The 22,278-nt window shown below is 44.5% G+C and overlaps 1 protein-coding gene across 2 annotated transcripts in view; it reads right to left on the bottom strand.

The window, feature by feature from the left end:
• The window catches only part of REEP5 (receptor accessory protein 5), a 29,495-nt gene that overhangs the window by 4,737 nt on the left and 2,480 nt on the right, over positions 1 to 22,278 (bottom strand). For both annotated transcript variants that reach the window (XM_045021052.1, XM_045021053.1), the window contains exon 3: positions 5,109 to 5,247. In XM_045021052.1, the coding sequence (XP_044876987.1) occupies positions 5,109 to 5,247 (139 nt within the window). The remainder of the gene's footprint in view (positions 1 to 5,108; positions 5,248 to 22,278) is intronic.

The raw sequence follows: 22,278 nt of genomic DNA on the forward strand, positions 1-22,278 counted from the left end.
CCACTCACCGCACAGAGGTGCTGTGAAGATAATTAACTAACATTGGTGAAACACTAAGGCAGACCTAAGCCACATATTGAACAAGGAGAAAACAAAATATTGAATAGGTGCTCATTTAAGTGAACCCCATCCATCTTATACACTGAATGAGGTAAGGTGTGTGGGGAGAGGGGGGCACGACAGTAACTCAAGACTGTATGATAACCCACATACACAAATAGGCTGAAATAAGGTTGCACCTTAATCTTGGTATTTCTTAAATTTTTTAAGTGCTTGATTTTGCAACCTGAATGTTCTTTTAGTGTAGATTTTTGGTGCAATTTCCAAAGTTTTTTTTAAAAAAAAACAAACCAAACTAAAAAAAATCCCATCATGTATAATTATGTTGACAGCCATATCAGTCATTGGCAGGACTGGAACCTTTAGATTCATAATACAGGCCTCTGCCATGTGAGGTAATGGAGTAACTGACAGCAATATTTGGTTGTCATGTCTTGTCCACATAGAGGATAAGACATATTTTATCAGTGGATTTCACAGATATGCTCACAGCAGAGGAATGAGGATACTCAGGAATTCAATTCGAGGTTCTGAAAGGGAGTGTTCTCCAGTGATCAGATCCTTCTTGCCCATTCCTTTCCCTCCCCAAAAGTTTGGCCTCTTTTACACAGTACCCTCCAACTGTCCCTGTTCTCTTCTCCTTTGCCACCCTAGCTTCTCCTTCCAGTCCTATTGGCTCAATCAGCACCCTTGTCTAGACTCCCTTCACAGTCTCCCTGTCCAACCACTGCCTGCCTAGAGCTCTCAGTCCCAATTTCCTTTCCAGGCCAGTCCCAGTCTCCCTTTCACCCTGAACTCCCAGTCAGTTTCTCTCTCTTCCCTCCCCCACTGGTCCCAATCTCAAACTCCTTGTTCCAATCTATTCCACTTCCTTCCCTCCTCTGACTTTTTGTCCCCTATCAGGCAGCTTCCTTCTCCATGCTGTCTGGGCACCAGCAGGGGGTCATTGAGAGCAGGGCCGCCCAGAGGGGGGGGCAAAGGGGGCAATTTGCCCCGGGCTCCACAGGGGCCCCCAAGAGAAGAGCGGAGGCTCCCGCCTCCGCCCCTCTCCTGGAGCCTCAGCGCATCAAGCGCCGAGTCTCCGGCCGAGCCCCTGAGCCCCGCCCCGCTCAGAGCAGCGTGGGGAGGGGGCGGGGCAGCTGCCTCTGCTCGGCGTGGAGCTCACAGCCCCGCCCCCTCACCACGCGGCTCTGAGCAGGACAGAGCTCAGGCCCCGCCGGAGACGCGCTCGGGTAAGAGGCTGAGGCGGCGGCGGGGGGGAAGCGGGACCCGCCGCCGCCGCAGCAGCGCAGCCCGGTCTTCGGCGGCGGGGGGCCCCTTCTGTTCCGGGACCCGCCGCCGAAGTGCCCCGAAGACCCGCGGCGGGGACCCCCCCCGCCACCGAATTACCGCCGAAGACCGGGCTGCGCTTCGGCAGCGGGTCCCGCTTTGGCGGTAATTCGGCGGCGGGGGGCTCCCGCCGCGGGTCTTCGGGGCACTTTGGCGGCGGGTCCCGGAACGGAAGGGCCCCCCCGCCACCGAAGACCCCGGGCCCCCGGAATCCTCTGGGCGGCCCTGATTGAGAGCTCAGTTCTAGGGCCTCTCTCTATCTGAAAGCAACTGTCACAGGGAAAGTCCTGCTTCACCCCTGCAGCTGTTGGCTGAAGCATGCTCAGCCACACATGGGTGGGGAAGTGGCGTATATTGAATGAGGTCCCATGTAGGGAATGGAGCATATTCATTGCACAAAGATTTTTGGAAAATTTTAAGAGGCTAAACTTTCATATCTACTGAATGTATGCGAACTGCAATTTTTCACAGGCTTGGCCAAGTTTGTGCAGGTTTTCACAGTAACCACAAAGGTCACCCTTACTGCCAAATTTCAAGTCCCTGCTCCAAAGCATGCAGGCAATAGAGCTTCTGAGAGAAACTGTATTAAGAATTTACATGGGCGAGACACTTTTCCCTAACCATATTCTCGAACAGTTTTGGTTGAAACTTTGAACAATAAAAAAAGCCACACAAAAAACACATTTATTTCAGACTGATGCAGACACACAGCTTGAGAAATTTCAGCCTCAACGGTTGAAGTCTGGCAAAAGTTATAAGCAACTAAAAGCAGGGCTTTATAATGAGAAGTGTCAGGCAATCTTAATAATAATAGGTGGTTGGAACAACCCTGCCTAGAATATAGAAGCTGTGCTATCAAGGGATTAGAATTCAGAAATTGGAGTAAATACAGATCTTTTTATAGCAGCACCTTTGGAGCCTGGTAAGCTTTAGAAAACTCCTGAGAAAGAGGGATCAGTCATCTTATTTAACTATTCATGAACAGATTTTCAGTGTACTCAGACTTTTAAGGTCAGAAGGTCAAATGATGATCATCTACTCTGACCTCCTGCACATTGCAGGCCACAGAACCTCACCCACCTGCTCCTGTAATAGACCCATAGCCTCTGGCTGAGTTACTGAAGTCCTCAAATCATAATTTAAAGACTTCAAGTTAAAAAGAATTTGTCATCTACACTAGTTTAAACCTGCAAATTTTACTACTGGTTTTAATTCCCTTTGCAACGTCTAACTCTGCTTGGCTTTCGGCAGTTCTCACTTTATCTTTACACTTTTTGACCTCCCATCTCCATTCCTTGTAGGCGTTCTGCTTTCTCTTAATCACCTGGTTTGAGATGCTTGCTCATCTTCACCCACCTTGCAACCCTTCCCTATGAATTTTTCCCTGTTACTTGGAATGAAGGCTTCAGATAGTGTCTGTAACTTTGACTTAAAGTAATTCCAAGCCTTCTCCACATTCAGATCATTGAATTCTTCAGTCCAGTCCACTTACCTAACTAAATCCACCCCCCCTTTTTTTTTAAATTAGCTCTTTTGAAATCAAGGACCCTAACTGCAGATCTATTTTTGTTTATCCTTCCATTTAGTTTAAACTGAATTAGCTCATGATCGCTCTAACCAAGGTTTTCCTCTACAACCAGTTCTTCTCCAAGATCCTCACTACTCACTGACACCAAATCTAAAACAGCATCATCTCTTGTTGGTTCAGCAATTATTTGGTGAAGAAATCTGTCAACTATCCCATCCAGGAAAACCTGGGCCCTACTATTATTATAGCACTCGTCCTCCAATCTATATCTGGGAAGTTAAAGTCTCCTATAATCAGAGAATCCTCAGTAGTATTTATTTTAAAACATTAAAGAGGTCTTTAGCCATATCAAAATCCAAATGCATTGCTGAAGCATTGCTTAAAGTTAACTATGCAATCATGTTGTCCTTTCAGAAAAGGATTTTGCCACTTCTCCATTTTCTTTGCTATACTTCAGATTTCCTACTGGGAAATTCAATAGATCATGTTATTACAGCTATTCTTTACTGAGGTAGGTGAAGAAATGGCCTTCAGGGAAAAACATCTAATTATCATTTGGGTCGTTACATGGCTCTCTGCATGATAGTGTCTAAGACAGTTTGATCATTACAAGGAGAGGAAATCAAGTAAGTTTTAATTGATTTTCAATTCTTTTGAGGGAGTAAATCCTCTGTTATAGTTTTCATAATCAAGTTGTCACAGTGGCATATTTCTATTCAATTAAATAAAAATAAAGTATCAAAGGAGTTAGAAGGCAAATTTAATATTTTTTTTATCTTTTTGTTCAGGTAAAAAAATTATAGTACTGAGTTTCAAAGCTCTCCAGATTCCAGCCTAATGAGCAAACTAATCTTTTGAGTCCTGGGCTGAGTTGACTGCGCAAAAAAATTCAACCACCACCACACCAGCCCAAGATACACTTCACACATGGGCTTTATTTCAACTAGAGAGACAGAGGTAAAAACTACCATGTCTTATTTTCCACTAGGATTTTACATCAAGATAGTTAACTTGATGTATTTAAAAAACAAAAACAAAAAAAACCCAAAACACTTTTCTGCAATGAATAAAAAGTCCTAACATTGCATTAATGAACTGGACCCTTGCTAGAAAGAAGCATGGCCCTCTCGATAGAGGGACAATAGTTTCCTTCTGAATCTTTCCTTCTGAACAGTTCAGTTAAGGGCTTTGAGTAGAATCTTGGCTTTAACATAAGGTGTTTCCTGGGAGAGAACATCAAACCTTGTATCATATTACAGTCATGCAATACTGACATGCTGTTAAAATTGTAAGAACCCTGATGGACTAAACTAACACGTAGAATTCAGCATTCTTTGCAAACAGTTGTGACAAAAATAGCAAAGCGCAGAGATATGGGGAGAGAGAAGCGAGGGAGAAAAGCAGCCCACCAAGAAAGATCCAGGTAACTGAGTAGCTTTTTAACTGAGTAATTAACTTATTACTCAGTTAAAAAGCTACTCAGTTACCTGGATCTTCCTCCACCCAGAAGTGTATTAAAAAATAGCCTATTGAAATGAACACAAACAATGTAATGTTTGAAAGTCTGGTAATATCACATCTTTGTTGGCAAAGACAACTTGCAGCATGTTAGGCAAGTTGTAGTTTGTAGTTAAAGTGTAGCTGATTATTTACAGCCTGCTGAAAGTGTTTATGGTGCTGCAAACATAGTTTAGTGACAAGGTACTGTAACTCCATCTCTGCTCTTTCAGAAAGACAAGGGCACGTTAAAGGACATCTGAAGCCCCTATGATCCAAATCTATATCTTCACCCTCTGATTCACCCCCCCCCCCCAAATACACAGGATTTATACTTTTTATTCCTGTCTCTGGAGTTACTTCTGCTAATCCCATAAAGTGGGGGCAAATGACTTGCGTCTCTTCACTGCATGGCACACAGTCACCTTGTCTGAGCCTAGCTAAAGAATTTGGCTAGGGAATCAACTTCCCTATGTTGTACATGCTGTGCTCCTCCTCCCTACTATTGCCATTCTCTTCATTCTCCCCCTAACCTCAAGAGTTCACTCTTATTGTGCCAAAGTGACAATTTATATGCTAATAAATTTAAAAGTTAACTATGACCCAGTATTGGGGAATCTTACTGCCATTTACTACTTTAGTAGATTCTACATTTGATATATTGAGTGTCTTATTTTAAGGGGAACCAACAAACCTTCAGCATGTAGTAGAAAGGGAACCAGGACAGAAAGATATCCGAGAAGAATTCTGCTATGCTGAAGATGCCATACACAACCCAGTAGGTCAGCCACTGGGTGTCATCATCTTTGTTGGGGCTTTCAATAGCCTTGATTCTGAAAAGGAAAGCATAACAGGTGAGCAGTTCAGTAATGCCACCTCATTTACAAAATACATGGATTTGTCCCAAATCTGTTATGATATAGTGGAGAGACCGATCACTTTGATTTGCCTGTGCATATGTACGTGGGAAGATGGGCTGAAACATTCCTTTCATACAGAGGACTTGCCCCAAATCTTTGAACACTAAAACCTTTCTATATACGAAAGGTACCAAGAAACTCAAATATATTTTTAGGTCTCCTACTTGTGACTTTTTGATGATAAAACATACATAAATAGACATCAAACACAGACATCAAATTATTTGTGGCCTTCCATTTCAGTAGATAGTTAAGAAAAGGTTAGGTAACATTAGCAAGAATAATGTGGAGAGTCCTCCATTAAACCGAAGGTGTTCCACCTTAATGAACCACATGGTCTTTCTGTTCACATTCTAAGATAATAAAATGTTCCAGTTCACTGAAGACAAGAAGATAGGGCTCACAGAAAGTTCATTTGCTGTTTCTTTAGTGACCAGCAAGAACGCAAGTTACTCACAGGTTCCATAAGAAACAGCACAGACACTATCCCCCTCAATAATTGGAATGCACCTAGTGCTTCTGCATGCTATTAGAGTCTAAACAGTAGAACTGAAATGCAGATCTGTGCAAGATACTGATGTGATTATACTATAGCTCCCTAGACAAAAGCTGAACTCTGGACTAACAGCTTTTAAAGTGCAATGATTATTTTAGCACTCTCATACACAATGATTCTGCTTGAGCAAGAACCCAAATTTCATACAAGCAAAGGCAAACACATAAAACTATGTGGCTGACCTGTGTCAACCTGCATGTCATATCAAAACACCATTTACCTGTGCAATGCAATCTAAAAAAGTTGCAAAAAACAAGCTCTCATTAGAAAACTAGTGTGGATTCAAGAAAGTCTTACCAGAGCCTGAATATTATTCTTGTTATTTTGTGGGACAGAAGAAAGGTGGTAGCCCTTATTTTAAATTGGATCTGAGCATGTACTTAAGTGTTGTAAATACCGTATTTTCTGGCGTATAAGACGGGTTTTTGGGCTAAAAAACAACCCCCAAAAATCGGGGGTCGTCTTATACGCCGGGTATAAACTCCCGACCGCGGCTGGGATTTAAAAGGCTCTGCGCTGTCCGCCGCAGCGGGCAGCGCAGAGCCCTCTGACTTCCCGCCGCAGCTGGGATTTAAAAGGCTCTGGGCTCCCCGCCGCAGCAGGCAGCGCAGAGCCTTTTACACCCCAGCCGCGGCCGGGAGTCAGAGGGCTCTGGGCTGCCCGCTGCGGCGGGGAGCCCAGAGCCTTTTAAATCCTAGCCGCGGCTGGGGTGTAAAAGGCTCTGGGCTCCCCGCCGCGGCGGGCAGCCCAGAGCCCTCTGACTCCCGGCCGCGGCTGGGATCTAAAAGGCTCTGCGCTGCCCGCTGTGGCGGGGAGCCCCGAGCCTTTTAAATCCTAGCCGCGGCTGGGGTGTAAAAGGCTCTGGGCTGTCCACCGCGGCGGGCAGCGCAGAGCCCTCTGACTCCCTGCCGCGGCTAGGATTTAAAAGGCTCTGGGCTCCCCGCCACGGCGGGCAGCCCAGAGCCCTCTGACTTCCCCCCGCAGAAGGGGGGGTCGTCTTATACGGCAAGTATATGGCAAAACTAATTTTTTAATGAAAAAATTAGGGGGTCGTCTTATACGCCCCGTCGCCTTATACGCCGGAATATACGGTACTGCATCAGTAGCCATTGGGCTTTCTAGAGAGGGCAATCTAGAGTTGCCAGAGTTTCTGTAATATTTGGAATGAAGTTCTAGAGTGGGGGCAAGTAACTAGTACACAGTGCTTGAGAGGCTGGATGGAGTGTGACCCGAACCAGAGAAAACTGGAGTTTGTGTCTTCACATTAGAGAGTGAGCTACTGAAGAAAGAGTGGAGATCAAGGAATCCTATAAGTCCTAGAGAACGCCAGTGAAACGTTACCACTTTGGATAAATTTGAGGAAAATTTCAAGGATTGAGTAGTTATTAGATGACCCAGGTTAAGAGATGTACAATTTGTGAATGTGGCAGTACTGGAAAGAATGTTATTTTGGGTAATTCTATAGTAATAGGATAAAGCGTGTATACTTACCCAATTTGGTTTGTAATTTTCTTGTATATATTATTCCTTTAATTGTTTTTTGTTAAGTCTGGGGGGAACCATCAGTTGCACAAGATTTTTTGAAAGTCTGTAATAATGCTTATTGAACCCTGTGATTCATGGCTACTGACAGTTCTGCCTGTGAATACCACCTCTGTTTTATGAAATGCTAGACTCCTTATAGTGCTTCAGATCCTGGTTCTACAGGTTAAAAAAAACCTTGTCATACTATTGATTTTATGTTTTAGATAAACACTGGAAAAAACACTCCCCGGTTGACTTAGCTCTGTTTGACCAAATTATCTTGAAGCACAATATGGCACAAAGATATTGATTTAACTTACTCGTTATCTGGACAGAGTAAACATCCTCAACTTTTCCTGAGATCCCACAGCAGCATATTAACAGAACCTGCCATGACCCAGCCAGCACAGTTAACCTGTGGTGCTCAAGCCACTTTGCTGGCACAGCAACTGGAAGAACAGGCTTTTCAAGGAGTGCTGTAAAGGACTGCATTTCCACTCCACTGCTGCTCCCACCAACACAGCACTATGATTACACCACTGGCTGGGAGGGATTTTGGAGCAGTGACAGACAGGAGAGGAAGGAGAAAAGAACTGCACTGATGCAGGGGTGGGCAAGCTTTTTGGCCCTAGGGCCACATTGGGTACAGAAATTGTATGAAGGGCTGGGTAGGGAGGGCTGGGGAAGGCTATGCCTCCCCAAACAGCGAAGCATGGCCTGGCCCCTGGCCCCTATCCAGCCCCCTGGAACTCCACCCCCATCCAACCCTGACTGCCCCCCAGGACTCCCGCATCCTATCCAATCCCCCCTGCTCTCTGCCCCCTGACCACCCCCCTCACCCTCTATCCAACCCTCCCTGCCCCACATTACCTGTGGAGTAGGAGAAAGGGGGGGGCTCAGTCTTTTCCTTGTGGGTTTCCCTTGTTTGTTTGGCTGCTCTCCCTGGCAGTCAGGTAGGGCTCGCTCCCTATCTGGGCTTGGCTGCTGGGGACAGGGGCCAAGCATGCTGGAGGTGGAGGGGGGCCCTGGCGTGCTCTGTCCCCAGCAGCAGGGCCCTTGATCACCCCCTTGCAAGCCCCCCTGCTCCTTGCCCCCCCCCGAACTTCCCCTGCTCCCCGCCCTAACTGCACTGCCCTGTGGGGTGAGTGTGGGGCAGATTCATTCTTCCACCTGCCTCTGTGTGACCTCCCCCACTTTAAATGGCACTCTGCAGTCCCTCTATTTAACTCTTGCTATTGGGCCAAAATAGAGACGAGCTAATCCAACTATAACACCTTCTCTGTCAGCTATTATTCACTTCCTTTTATGGGGGGGGGTGAGGGGCAGTCTCCCTCACTACTTGGACTTCACACTTCTGTTCTCTTCTATCCCTTGATCTTTCTGTGCGCCTTTCTTCCCCAAGGCCCACATGGATGCAGCCCCCTCTCTCTGAGCTAATTAGGTGAATTGCAGCTCCTTCAGCTGGCCACAGCAAATTACCAAAGACTAAAGCACTTCCTCCTCACACCCTTGTTTCAACAGAGCTCTTAGCCACTATTGGCTCACAGAGGATTCTCTATCCCAGCTCATATTGGCTAACACAAATAGAGCCCCATGTATTCCATGATGCCCCGGAACTGCCCCTTACTGCGAAATTGTAGAATTCATCTAAACAAAACAAAACACACACACACACAAAAAGGATGTCTCCCTGTTGTGAAGAGAGCCTTGGAAATGTGAGCAGAGTCTCAGCCAATGCAGTGGTTTCTTCCCGAGTCTGGAGAGCCTGAACCAGGCCTCAAAATTGTTAACTATTTAACAGCTGATCGCTTACTGCAAATATCCAGCTAAATTGTTTGCTCACAATTCCAAATGTCCATTTTTAATGTAAATGCAACTACTGAAGAGTTTCCAGTCTGCAGTACCAGAGTGATGCAAAAACCTTGCCATGGAATGTAGGTCCCTATTGGCATTGAACATGGGGAAGGCTTTGCCATTAGAGCAGAAGGGGGCAAACTACGGCCCGCAGGCCACATCCCTTCCCTCTGGCCCCCAAGCTCCTGCTAGGAAGTGGGGTCAGGACAGGCTTGCAGAGGAGCCAGCACAACTCCCCGGCAGCATGATGAGTGGGGCGGAGCCTAGCCCCTGGCCCTTCTTCTGCTCCGCTCCCTCCCTCCCAGTCACAGTTCCCCCAGCACCTTCCCCCCCCTCCACGCTTCTCACACATGAAGAAAGGTGGAGAAACTGTCTTTCAAGTTGATTGTTGGTGATCAGGTAATAAGATATAATAGCACTAGATAGTGGAACCGAGGATTATTTACACTTCTACCTATCCAGCCACAGCCCCCTTATACCAAACTAAAATGCTTCATCCACACTTCCAGTATTGGCCACAAGCTTACACGCTAGAAACAAAGTCTACAGAACACATATCATCTATCACATACAGCCCCAGAGACTGGAACTCGGGCTGAGCTCCAGTGTCAAAACAGTTTTTCCATTTTACCTGAAAGGGGGGAAGAGACAAAAAACATTGCTTTCTGGTTTCATTCAAAAAAGTATATTTATATGTATTATATGGACACTAGAGCTGGCTCAGAGTTTCTGAATGAATTTCTCGTGCCCCTCCCCCCCCCCCCAAAAAAAAAGGTTCTTTGGAAAAAAGTGAAAATTTTCACACCACAAATTTTATATATTTATATATTTATTTGCCTTAATGTGGCTCTGACCTACAGTGAACCCCTGGGCAGAGACAGAGGATCAGAATTAAGTTGTTTATGGAACCTTCAATACATTTCTAGCCCTTCAGTCATGTGCATGTGTGATTTTTCTGTTTGTTTAAAAACAACCAAACTTCAGTTCATGTGACTCTACAGAGCATTATTAATGATGAAGTTTCAGAAATTTGGAAATAATGTGCTAACACTAATATTCCTGTGTGGTTTATGAGAGCATTGCCTTGTTTTGCATCCATAACAAGTGAAATGAAATTTTTATCTGGTTATCAACAGCATTACAAGCAAGGGAGTCTAGATTTGCTTTGTAGATTCAACCCAAAAAATATATACACCTCTAGCCCATTATAACACCACCCGATATAACACGAATTCAGATATAACACAGTAAAGCAGCGCCCCGGGGGGGCGGGGCTACGCGCTCCCACGTATCAAAGCAAGTTCGATATAATGTCGTTTCACCTATAACGCGGTAAGATTTTTTGGCTCCCGAGAACAGCGTTATATCGAGGTAGAGGTGTACTACTAAAATGAAAGATGTGTACTGAAGAATTAATAATATGTCAAGTATGAAAATGCACCTGGAACAAATGAGATGTTCACAAGTGGCTAATGCCCACAATCTGTTCACTAAAAACTCAGATTATAATCGTGATGAACCAAGAACTAACAACTTTATTGCAGCTAGAGTAGTTTGTACTGAAACAACTTATTTCTATAAAAATAATCAAAGTACCCAATCTCCACTTTCTCTTCAATATTTATTTCTGAACATATCTTTACTGAACTTCAGCATTTATACTGCAATAGACTAACAGATGTATTGGAGCATAAGCTTTCATGGGTGAATACCCACTTTGTCAGATGCATGTGGTAGAAATTTCCAGAGGCAGGTATAAATATGCAGGCAAGGATCAGTCCAGAGATAACAAGGTTAGTTCAATCAGGGAGGATGAGGCCCTCTTCTAGCAGTTGAGGTGTGAACACCAAGGGAGGAGAAACTGCTTTTGTAGTTGGCTAGCCATTCACAGTCTTTGTTTAATCCTGAGCTGATGGTGTCAAATTTGCAAATGAACTAAAGTTCAGCAGTTTCTCTTTGGGGTCTGGTCCTGAAGTTTTTTTGCTGCAGGATGGCTATCTTTAAATCTGCTATTGTGTGGCCAGGGAGGTTGAAGTGTTCTCCTACAGGTTTTTGTATATTGCCATTCCTAATATCTGACTTGTGTCCATTTATCCTTTTACGTAGGGATTGTTCAGTTTGGCCAACGTACACAGCAGAGGGGCGTTTATTACACTGGTGGATGTGCAAGTGAATGAACCGGTGATTTTGTGGCTGATCTGGTTAGGTCCTGTGATGGTGTCACTGGTGTAAATATGTGGGCAGAGTTGGCATCGAGGTTTGTTGCATGGATTGGTTCCTGGAGTTAGAGTTACTATGGTGCAGTGTGTGGTTGCTTGGATCGTGTGGTGTGTCCTGGATGGAAGCTTCCACATGAGCCATTGTCTACAGCCAAGCTCTAAGATACAACCGCATTTGTATCAGAGGCAAGCACCTACAAGATCTCCATCAAGCTTTCTTAAAACTACAATAGCCACCTGCTGAAGTGAAAAAAAAACAAAACAGATTGACAGAGACAGAAGAGTACTCAGAAGTCACCTACTACAGGAGAGGCCCAACAAAGAAAATAACAGAACGCCAGTGGCAGCAGGGCTCCGGCAGTGCTTTAAAGGGCCCAGGGCTCTCCTCAGCAGCAGAGCCCCAGGCCCTTTAAATCATGCTGGAGCCCTGCTGCCGCTATCCTAGCCCTAGCCCGAGCCCTGCCGCCCCAGGGTAGCAGCGGCAGGGCTCCTGCGGTGATTTAAAGGGTCCGAAGCTCTGTGGTGGCCGGAGCCCTGGGCCCTTTAAATCATCCCTAAGTCCTGGGGTTCCCAGCTGCCTCTGCAGCTGGTAGCTCTGGGGTGATTTAAAGGCCCCAGGGCCTTTAAATACTGAAAGGCCATGCCTCTTCTGGCTGAGGCCACGCCTTTACTCAGGGCTCCGGCATACTGGTAAATGCTTTAAGTTACTTTCACCCCTGGTTGGGGGGGGGGGGGAGCAGCATATTAATTCATGGAGAAAGGGGGCGGAAGTATTTGGGGAGGCAGATATTAACTAACTGGGAGGCTTGACAATGATGCAGAGGCTTCCAGCTTCTCTCCCGTCCAGCTGCTGGTTCCAATAATGCAGATGTACATGGCAGCTCCTCTCCTTTCCACTAACTGTGGGCTCCTGCTCCATCAGCAGCCAGTCAAAGACCTTGTCTAGAATGGTGATTTGCCCTAACTCCAGCCAGTGACTTAGGTGTCCTGGTGCAACCTTTAGCATTGGCAGGCAAAGACACCACTTGCACCGGTGGAGTCTACCCTTCCTTGAAACCCCAGCATAAGCTATATTAATGCAAAAAGCAGTTACTTGTCTCCCCGATCAATAGAATCAGAGTAGATCCCTATTTTGGCAAGGCCCAATTCAGTTTACTTAAATTAAAAGTAATTTGTTTTGCCTCAAGATGTTGGTAGGTATGTTGAGTCAGGAATGCAGTGAGAACAGTTATTTTGCTATAGGGCCAAAAATCAAGTGTTTCATCCTTCCAATAGAAACAAACTGCATGAGAAACCACTTGCTAACCATCTGAAACCCAATGTTTCAGACTTCCTCTCTGCCTGCAAAGGCTTATTTTATTCACAAACAAAAGAGTGTGTGTGTTTATATTCAGTAACTTCATTTCAACCATGGATGTTCCTTAGATTCTAAAATGGGCCAGTCCTGTATCATAGCTTTAGCACTGAGATCAATCATTAACTTAATGGAACAAGGGGCCTGGGTCATGGGTTGGGAATTGCTCGGGTCTCCCGCACTGCAGGCAGGTGAAGTGACCACTGCAGCTCCCCAAAGCTGCTGCGCGGCTCTTATCCTGGCCGGGCTACGGCTCCGAGAGGAACAGGAGCCTCTGGCCCCCTCCCATTTTTGGGAGGGCTCTGGTCCCTGCTCCACTGCCCTCCCCCAAAGAATCAGGCTTAATTTGTGCAACCATAATTAAAAACACACTTCTCTTCCCCTTGCAATCAAATGAAAACTAACAAATATAGGAAAGTAAAAGGTTACACATTTCTCATCAGCTTGTGCCATATTATGGCTACAAAACATAATAGAGGCAATAACAATGACACCAATATCAACATATTTAACAGTTGGATTTATTGTGATTCAGCAGAAGAATTACCGTTAATTGCTAAGTATGAACATATTTATGTAAATGAAAAAGTTTAGTGTAAGTCATTGTGCTAGAAGGGGCAGTTGGCCTATGAAGTTTTCAGATGTAGTTCTTGGCAAAGCATTTGCACCTTCTTAATTAATCATGACAAAATGTAATACCTTGAGGTTATCATTAATTGGTGTAATCATTCTTGACCAGAAAGTTTATATTTAATTGCAAAAGATGTATTTTAATGTCAGGAACCATTAGGAAAAGGACAGATAAGACAGATAATATCATAATGCCACTATATACATCTATAATACGCCCACATCTTGGATACTGCATACAGTTCTGGTCACCCCATTTTAAAAAAGAGGTGCACTAAAATTCAAAAAACCACAGAAAAGAGCAACAAAAGTGTTTAGGGTTATGTAACTGCTTCCATATGAGAGCTTAAAAAGAGTGGGACTGTTCAGCTTAGAAATGAGGGCTACTAAAAGGGGGATGTGATAGAGGTCTATAAAATCATGAATGGTGTGAAGAAAGTAAGTGTTATTTACCCTTTCATCCTAGGAAATTAATAGGCAATAGGTTTAAAACCAACGTAAGTAGTTCTTCACACAACGCATAATCAACCTGTGGAACTCATTGCCAGGGGATGTTGTGAAGGCCAGAAGTCTAACTGGGTTCAAAAGAGAATTAGATAAATTCACAGAGGCTAGGTCCATCAATGGCTATTACCTAAAATGGTCAGGGACGTAACCCCATGCTCTGGGTGTCCCTAAACCTCTGACTGCCAAAAGCTGGGATGGGACAACAGGGGATGGATCACTTGATAAATTGCCTGTTCTGTTCATTCCCTCTTTAGCATCTGGCATGAGCCACTGTCAGAAGACAGGATATTGGACTAGTTCAGTGGTCACCAACTGGTCGATCCTAGAGGATCTCCAAGTCCATCATGATCTCCGGTGGTGCAGCAGAGCTGCTGCTAAGGTTGCTCCCTGCCTGCCCTGGCCCCACACCACTCCTGGAAGTGGCCAGCGTGGCCCTGTGGGCAGAGGTCTCCCTCTGCATACTGCCCCTCTCTGCAAGCACCACCCCCGCAGCTCCCATTGGCCAGAAATGGGGAGCTGTGGCCAATGGGAGTTGCAGGGGCGGTGCTTGCAGAGAGGGGCAGCGCAGGAAGCCACAGCCCTAAGAGCCCCCTCCTGGAGCCAGCACCCCAAGCCCCCTCTAGCCCCCCAACACTCTGCCCCAGCCTGCAGCCCCCTCCTGCACCCCAACCCCCTGCCCCAGGCTCAGCCCAGAGCCCTCTCCCACACTGCAAACCCCTCAGCCTCAGCCCAGAACCTGCATCCCCTCCTGAACCTCAATCCCCTACCCTAGCCCGGTGAAAGTGAGGGAGAGCAAGCGACGGGGGGGGTGGGGGGGGGAAAGAGGGGAATGGAGTGAGCAGGGTGGAGTAAATCTTAGGTTGCCTTTAAATTCAAAAAGTTATCTTGGGCATAAAAAGATTGGAGACCACTGGACTAGTTGGACCGTTGACCCAGTTTGGCCATTCTTATGTTCTAATAATCAAAGAAATATCAGATTCAATCAATCAGAGGGATGGTTTAGTGTCTAAATCTTCAGATTTAGAAGACCTAATAGACTCCTGGATTCAAATCCCTGCATGGCCTACTCAGCCCTTCATCTGTCTGAAGTTAGATAGTAAACTGCAAGGTACTTGACTACGTAGTAGTCTTTCATGGAAAACTTTTTTAAAAAGAATAATAATAAGGTTTTAGCTGCAGCTTTGGACAGTGACAAAGATCCCCTGACGTTTTTATTTTCTTAAGAGTAAGAGACTGCCCTACAGTCCTTGGCCAAAATTTTCCCTCCTGATACTAGCACATTCTCATTGGTGCTCTCAACCCAGAGGAAGGCTGCATTTCCATTGGGCTGGTGCAGCATTGCCAACTCTCATATTTTTATTGTGAGTCTCACGATATTCAATATATTGTACTTGAAGCCAAAACTGCTGGACACAAATAGATAAAGTAAGGTTTTAGCTCTCAGCTATGGAGAAAAGCCTGAAGATGTAACTAAACTGTACCCTAAAAATCTCAAAAAACAGAAGTCAACTAAAAATAACCCCCAGGGGTTTTTTTGTTTGTTTTTAAGTCTCCTGATTTTTGGTGCCAAACTCATAATTTTTTAATGTTTGGGGCTGGCAATGCTGCATACGTGGCTTGTGAAGCACTCTGGGATCATTAAGGATCAAAGGCACTTTAGGAATATACTGAGCGAGAACTTCAGCTGCTGTAAGTCAAGGTAACTCTACCAGCATCAGTGGAGCTACATGCCTGTTTACAGTAGCTGAGTATCTAGCCCACTTGGTGTAAGAAAAGCACTACATAATGAGACACACACACATACACATATTATATATATATATATAATATGAAAACAGGAAGAGAAAAATAAAAACCAGATTTGACATATGTCCCAAACTGATCAGCAATCCATAATATATATATATATAATATCTGTGTCAGTTATAAGCTGATTGAAGAGAGGCTCTCTTCAGTTTCCCTGCGAAAGGATAAGGAGCCACTTGAAATATGAAAATAAAGATTCTAATTTTCCTACCATTACTGCAAGCTTAGAATATACCTAACTTTAAAAGAAAGCTTGTGACTTATCTAACCACCAGATACAGTGATTTGTTCAAAAACAAAAACAAAGACATAAGACACAGAAATTCAAATGGCAAATAGGTTGAGAGGACCTGACTCTAAAGATCAGGCACCAAGTTGATATATACTGTTCAATGTTTAATCCTCATTAAAAACCTAGAGTGTAGGTTGAGGAAAATGGTAGAAATGAAAACATTTCTGAAAACAAGATTTGGCAGCTTTCCCTTCACATTTAAATTCAGAATCAAATTCCTCAAGCACATTTTCTCATCTCATAATCAGCAATGGACACACAATGGGCCATTTTTCATTTGGAGATTTATGAGAAAAGTTATATGGAAAAAAATAAATAGTGTTCCCCACCAGATCTGGAAAGAGGGAGAAAAGAGAGGATGAAGAAACTCATTGCTCTAATTCTTAGCACTTATATAAATGCTTTACATTTTCAAACTGCTGAACAGTTGCCACAATACCATTGGGTATAGGAAAAATATACGCATTTAGAGATGGAGAAAATGGACACAAAAGGGCTAAAGTGATTTGCTCAAGGCTTCAGTGACAATGCTGGAATTAGAACTCAAGTTTCTGGTTCTCAACTCCTCATCTCAATCCACTAGACTATGCTGCCGCTCATTACATGGGTATTTGTTAGTTTTCGTCCTATGTAGCAAAAAATGTAGCTTAATCAAACTATTAATAGCATAAATTAAGCCAAAGCAGCAGTTTAATTAATGTCAAAAAGCAGAAAAACATTTGAGTTTAGCACTAGCAGTTAGGCAGTTTTACTGCTTCAAGTGACCTCATTTTTAGCAATTACCAAAAAAAAAACAAACAACCCACACATTAAAAGAAAGTTTCAGATGATCCTCATCACTTAGTCATCACCAAAGACATTTCCTGTTCCATTTTCTTTTAAGTGTATGCATATTTTACACACACACACACACACACACACAGTTAGCTATTTTTTTATATATAGCTTTTTTTTCCTTAGGTAGTTCACCACCACTGGTTATGAGTGGGGCTACATTTAACTGACTAATGCTCTGGAATGCATAGGAGAGCGGAAAAAGTATTGACAGCATTATTTAAGCACTGCCAACAATGTTTTCTAATATTCACCTCCTCCCTCCTTTAGTAGTCTGGATATTCCCTTCTTCAGAGTTAAAGCTGGCTGGAAATAAAAAGTTTGCTTCTACGTTCTGTGGCAAAGGACAGCAGGATTGGGTCCTTGATCATATCACATAAGAGGAATAAGTTTAAACATTAAAAAAAAGAATCTTCCTCAGGTAGCAAGAGAGAGAGAGAGAATCAGCCACTGATGGCAACGTAGCTTACACAAAACACACATATAGGAACATCAACTTAAAACAGAATAAAAATCAGACTTATTGAAAATTGTTACCTGCTATTACTACAAATAACAATTTTCCATTATAGTGAGTTTAGATTAACTGGAAAAAACAGATTTCCCCTGGTTTCACTCTATAGCTCATTTCTCCTGTTGCATGAAAGACTCACAAAAACAAGGAAGACAAAACTTAATAGGAAAATACAGTTAATTGTAAAACCATACAAATTAGTAAGGGGACTTGTGAGACAATGCACAGCTACTTTCAAACTCGCATTTTGAAACTGACTAAATTCTAAATTGGTCCCTTTGTGCGTGTCTGTGTTAGTTTAAAAAAAAAGAAAAAAAAAAGAAGAGGAAGGAGTGTGGTTGCCACAGGAAGCAACCCAATGTTAAAATCCTAGTATCACAGAAGTTAGAAATAGACACTAACAATTAAGTGTGTTCCCAGTCTGCTTGGTGTGGACTGAGTTAGGGGAGACAGGGACTTGATATGGTCTCTAGCCCACATGGCTAGCAATACAAGTGAGCGGCATGCCCATCCCATGAACGAGTAGCCAAGGAAAGCATGTTTTTGCAGCAGTGTGCTTGAGTACTTTGTTAAATGTAACTTTAAATGAGACAAGTTACTAGACATACCATGAAAATGAAACTTGGATCCACTTTCTTCTTAAAAAAAAAAAATTAACTGGGAAAATTTTGTTTCCCCCCCTTCACCTTCTGAGATCTGAATCATTTTAACCAGTGATGAGCTGCCAAAATCTTAACAACTGGTTCCCTATAAAAAGTTCTGATTTAAGGGGGGGAGGGGTTGGGGGGAGGGGAGACATACCCGTGGGGCCAGGGGGCCCTGCAGGGCCTGGGGCAAATTGCCCCACTTGCCCCCCAGCAACCCTAGAACTTCCAGCTCCCTCCCCCCTTACCTTTCCGGCAGCTCAAAGCAGCAGAATGACTCAGGAGCTCAGCTGAGCTGCCCAGCTGCTGGCCATGCTGCGGCTCTTCAGGGTGGGGGAAGCGGGGGAGGGCCCGGGGGAGACATCCTCATGGGGCCAGGGGCCCCTGCAGGGCCTGGGCCAATTGCCCCACTTGCCCCCTCCTCTCCCCTCCCCTCCGGCCAGCCCTGGAGCTTGCAGCAGGACCCACACACACCTACCTTGCAGGGCCTCTCAAAAAGCGGCAGCAGGACAACTCCAGAGCTCAGCTCAGCTGCCCAGCTGGTGCTGGCGGCTGGCCACGCTGCAGCTGGGGGGAAGCGGGTGAAGGGCCGGGGGAGCCTCAGCCTCCCCAGCTGGGAATCCTGGGAGCAACAGGATGGTCCGGCCCACGGACTGGAGTTCTTTGCCCACCCCCTGGCCCTTTAACAACCGGTTCTCCATGGAGGTCTAATTTTAGCAACCGGTTCTTGGGAACCGGCTCCAGCTCACCACTGATTTTAACAATGATGCAGCGAACTGCTTTGGTAACAGTCACATTAAGACCCTGTGACAATATGCTGAATTTAGCTCACTTTATTCTCCCACCTCCAACATGAGCCACAGCTTTCAGTTTTACTTATAGTAAGTGTCCCAAGAGCGTGTTATTAGTGAACAGGACTTTTCTATCCGACACCTTTAAGGCAGATTTCACTAATATTGTTATACAATTCAGCATACTCAAATATGTGCATAGCTCTCAAGAAGATCCAATGAGTTATGCACTAAAATTAATCGGACAGCATCGTTAAATTAGTAAGGAGCAGTTTATCCTTACAGCAAGTTTTGATGGGTGAAAAGACCCTGTAGTATGGAATTTTAAGTACTCATTCAACATAAAACAATATCTAACTTAAAAAGGCACATATGTTAAAATGTGTTTGTAACACACAACAATGTAAGTTTTCCCCTGTATTTAGCCTAATATTATGGAGTATTTCCCCCAGAACATCTTTTTCTAAATATAAAAAGAAATAAAACCTAAAGTGAAAATGTGAACTGGGTAAGTATCATATTGCAATATATACATTCATGGATAGTTAGTTTTTAAAACATTAAGCTTTGGCATGTAGCCCAGATCAATGATGTTTGTGTACACACACAGCACTTTTCAATACAAAGTTTACTTACAACACAAGATGGGGGACAGGTTAGCCATAAGATACTTTTCAAAACATCTGCCTCTACCAAGGGACCACCTTACCAGACATGTGTGTTCACTTTACATAGAAGAAAACAAAGTATGGGGGGAAAAGTTAACAAATCGTAAAATGCAAAGCCACTGACCATATCTGATTTGCCACCATTTTGCCTCTGCAAGAATGTGATAAAGAGGTCTTTCTTCTGATTCACCGAACAAAGCTCAGCATCAGTTTTTGGATGCCAGCATGTAGTCATTCTCCATGCACTCATATCAGAATATTTACATACCAAAAGATACATGCAAATACTTAGATTCTACAGTAACTCCTCACTTAACATTGTAGTTATGTTCCTGAAGAATGCAGCTTTAAGTGAAATGATGTTAAACAAATCCAATTTTCCCATAAGATTTAATGTAAATGCGGGGGTTTAAGTTCCAAGGAAATCTTTTGGAGGCAGACAAAAGGCATTATATACTGTACAGTACTGTACTATGGTGGGGGGCTGCCCTGGCTTACCCCTGGGGCTCAGGGCTGGGGGTGCGGGGTCTGGGAGGGAGTTAGGGTGCAGGAGGGCGCTCAGGGTGGGGGTGCAGGAGGCGGCTCAGGGCTGGGGCAGGCAGGAGGGGCAGAGCACTTACCTGGGGCAGCTCCTGTTTGGTGCAGGGGGGTGTGCAGGTGGTTCTGCACAGCGCGGCACCACCCCTATGGCCGCGATTCTGGGAGCTCCCCACCGGCAGGCAGGGCCACCCAGAACACAGGGGCTTTAGGAGCTGCAGGGCCCTGGCCTAAGGGGGCCCCGGGGCCCTAGCCTGCAGCTCTAAGCACCTTTTGGAATGTGGCCCTGCGAGCACGGGCCTGAGGACTCAGAGGAGCAGGGGCAGCCGCGCAGCCAGAGAGAAGCGCCACTTCTCTCCAGCCGGCTTTGAAGGGGAAAGCGCCGCTTCTTTCTGGCCGCTGGCTGCGCGGCTGCCCCTGCTCCTCCTGAGTCCTCCGGCCCGTGCTCGCAGGGCCACATTCCAAAAGGGGCTTTAGAGCTGCAAGCCAGGGCCCCAGGGCCCCTCTTAGCCCAGGGCCCTGCAGCCCCTAAAGCCCCTGCGTTCCAGGTGGTCCTGCCTGCCCTGGGGGGGGGAGGGGGAAGAGGCAGAGAAGAGGAACTTGTGCAATGCTCCCTTGTAAAGTCAGCCAAACTATTTATAAGGGAGCATTGCACAACTTTAAACGAGTATGTTCCCTAATGGAGCAGCAACGTAACTTCGAAACAACATTAAGCGGGAGGATGTTAAGTGAGGAGTTACTGTACTGTGATGAGTGCTGTTAAAAAAAAGCAGCCAATAAAAACAAACCCCATTCACATGTTATATAATTACTTGATGTTGAAGTATACAATGTGACTCAACTAGCCATAGAAAATGTTCCATAATCACAGCTGCCATGTGGATATTTTTTATGAACTGAGGCCAACAAGAAAAAAATAAAGATACCCCCCCCTTATAAATTAAAAACAGTATGTATTTAACACCATTTCAAATGCTGGAGGCAAAGTGGTGTTTGGGGTGGAGGCTGACAGCTTGCGACCACCTGAGGGGTCCCAATCCCCAGTTTGAGAACCCCTGGGCTAAAGGGATGTTTAATTGAGTTGTAGGTGTTTGGGTTTGGACTGGACCCACAGGTCTAGGACCCTGCAAGGCGGGAAGGCCCCAGAGCTCTCAGAGTCCAAACAGCCCTTCAGCCCAAGCCTCACAAGCTCAAGTCAGCTGGCATGGCATGGGCTGTACCCTCAGAGGTTTAGGAACACCCAGAGTATGGGGTTGTGTCCCTGACCATCTTAGCTTAATAGCCATTGATGGACCTATGAACTTATCTAATTATTTTTAATACAGTTAGACTTTTCCATAAACATAATGATCATAAGTTGTTTAAAGAAGGTAGCATTAAACCAGTCACAGCCTGAAGCTGATCCAACCTTCAAGATGTCAGAATAATCAAGAGGAAGAACAAACAGTGCAATATAGTTTGCATTTTCTCTTGCAAACTAGAAAGGGGCTGGCCATCGATTGTGTGCTTACAAATGCTGCTGACTATATTTAAAACAAAAGCACTATTGTGTAAAAGGCAAACAGATTTTGAAAGCATTAGTACAGTTAGAAAAAGTTCCATTTTATGAACAGATTTAGTTAAAATAGGGGTTTTTGAATACATTTCCAAGACCTTTTACAATATTGTATGTTGTATTCTGTCCTTACAGGAAATAGGTTTTATTTTTTCCCATTTTTAAAGTGAATGTAGTACTTGTGAAAGATACCAGATTGACTGCCCTTGCTACAGAACAAGTTCAGACTGCTTCCCCATATTGTCTTGTGGATTTTTAAAAATATTTTTAATCCTCTCTCTCGTTTACTGTGAAATGCTGCTCCTACATGTTACTTCTAGCCTCTTGAACACTAAAGTCATTTTGGAGCAAGGAGGCCTCCTTAAATATGGATCTATTCTCAGATCCTTTATACAATGCTGTTTGTTTTATCATGGCCTAGGTTATATGCTTACACTAGATCACTGTCCTAGTGAATATCTCGAAGTGTACTCTAAACTAAAATATCCATATCAGTCTTATCCAATATTGAAATAATTACGATTGTTACTTTCTCTCATCACTACAAGCAAATGCAACATAGGATTCAACCTTTCATTAAGACATCACACTTCAAAACCAAAAGTTGGAACATAATAAGAACAGGTTTTTAAGCATTAAGATTGCCTAACATAATACCT

Source organism: Mauremys mutica, chromosome 6 (assembly GCF_020497125.1).
Source record: "Mauremys mutica isolate MM-2020 ecotype Southern chromosome 6, ASM2049712v1, whole genome shotgun sequence".
NCBI lineage: Eukaryota > Metazoa > Chordata > Testudines > Geoemydidae > Mauremys > Mauremys mutica.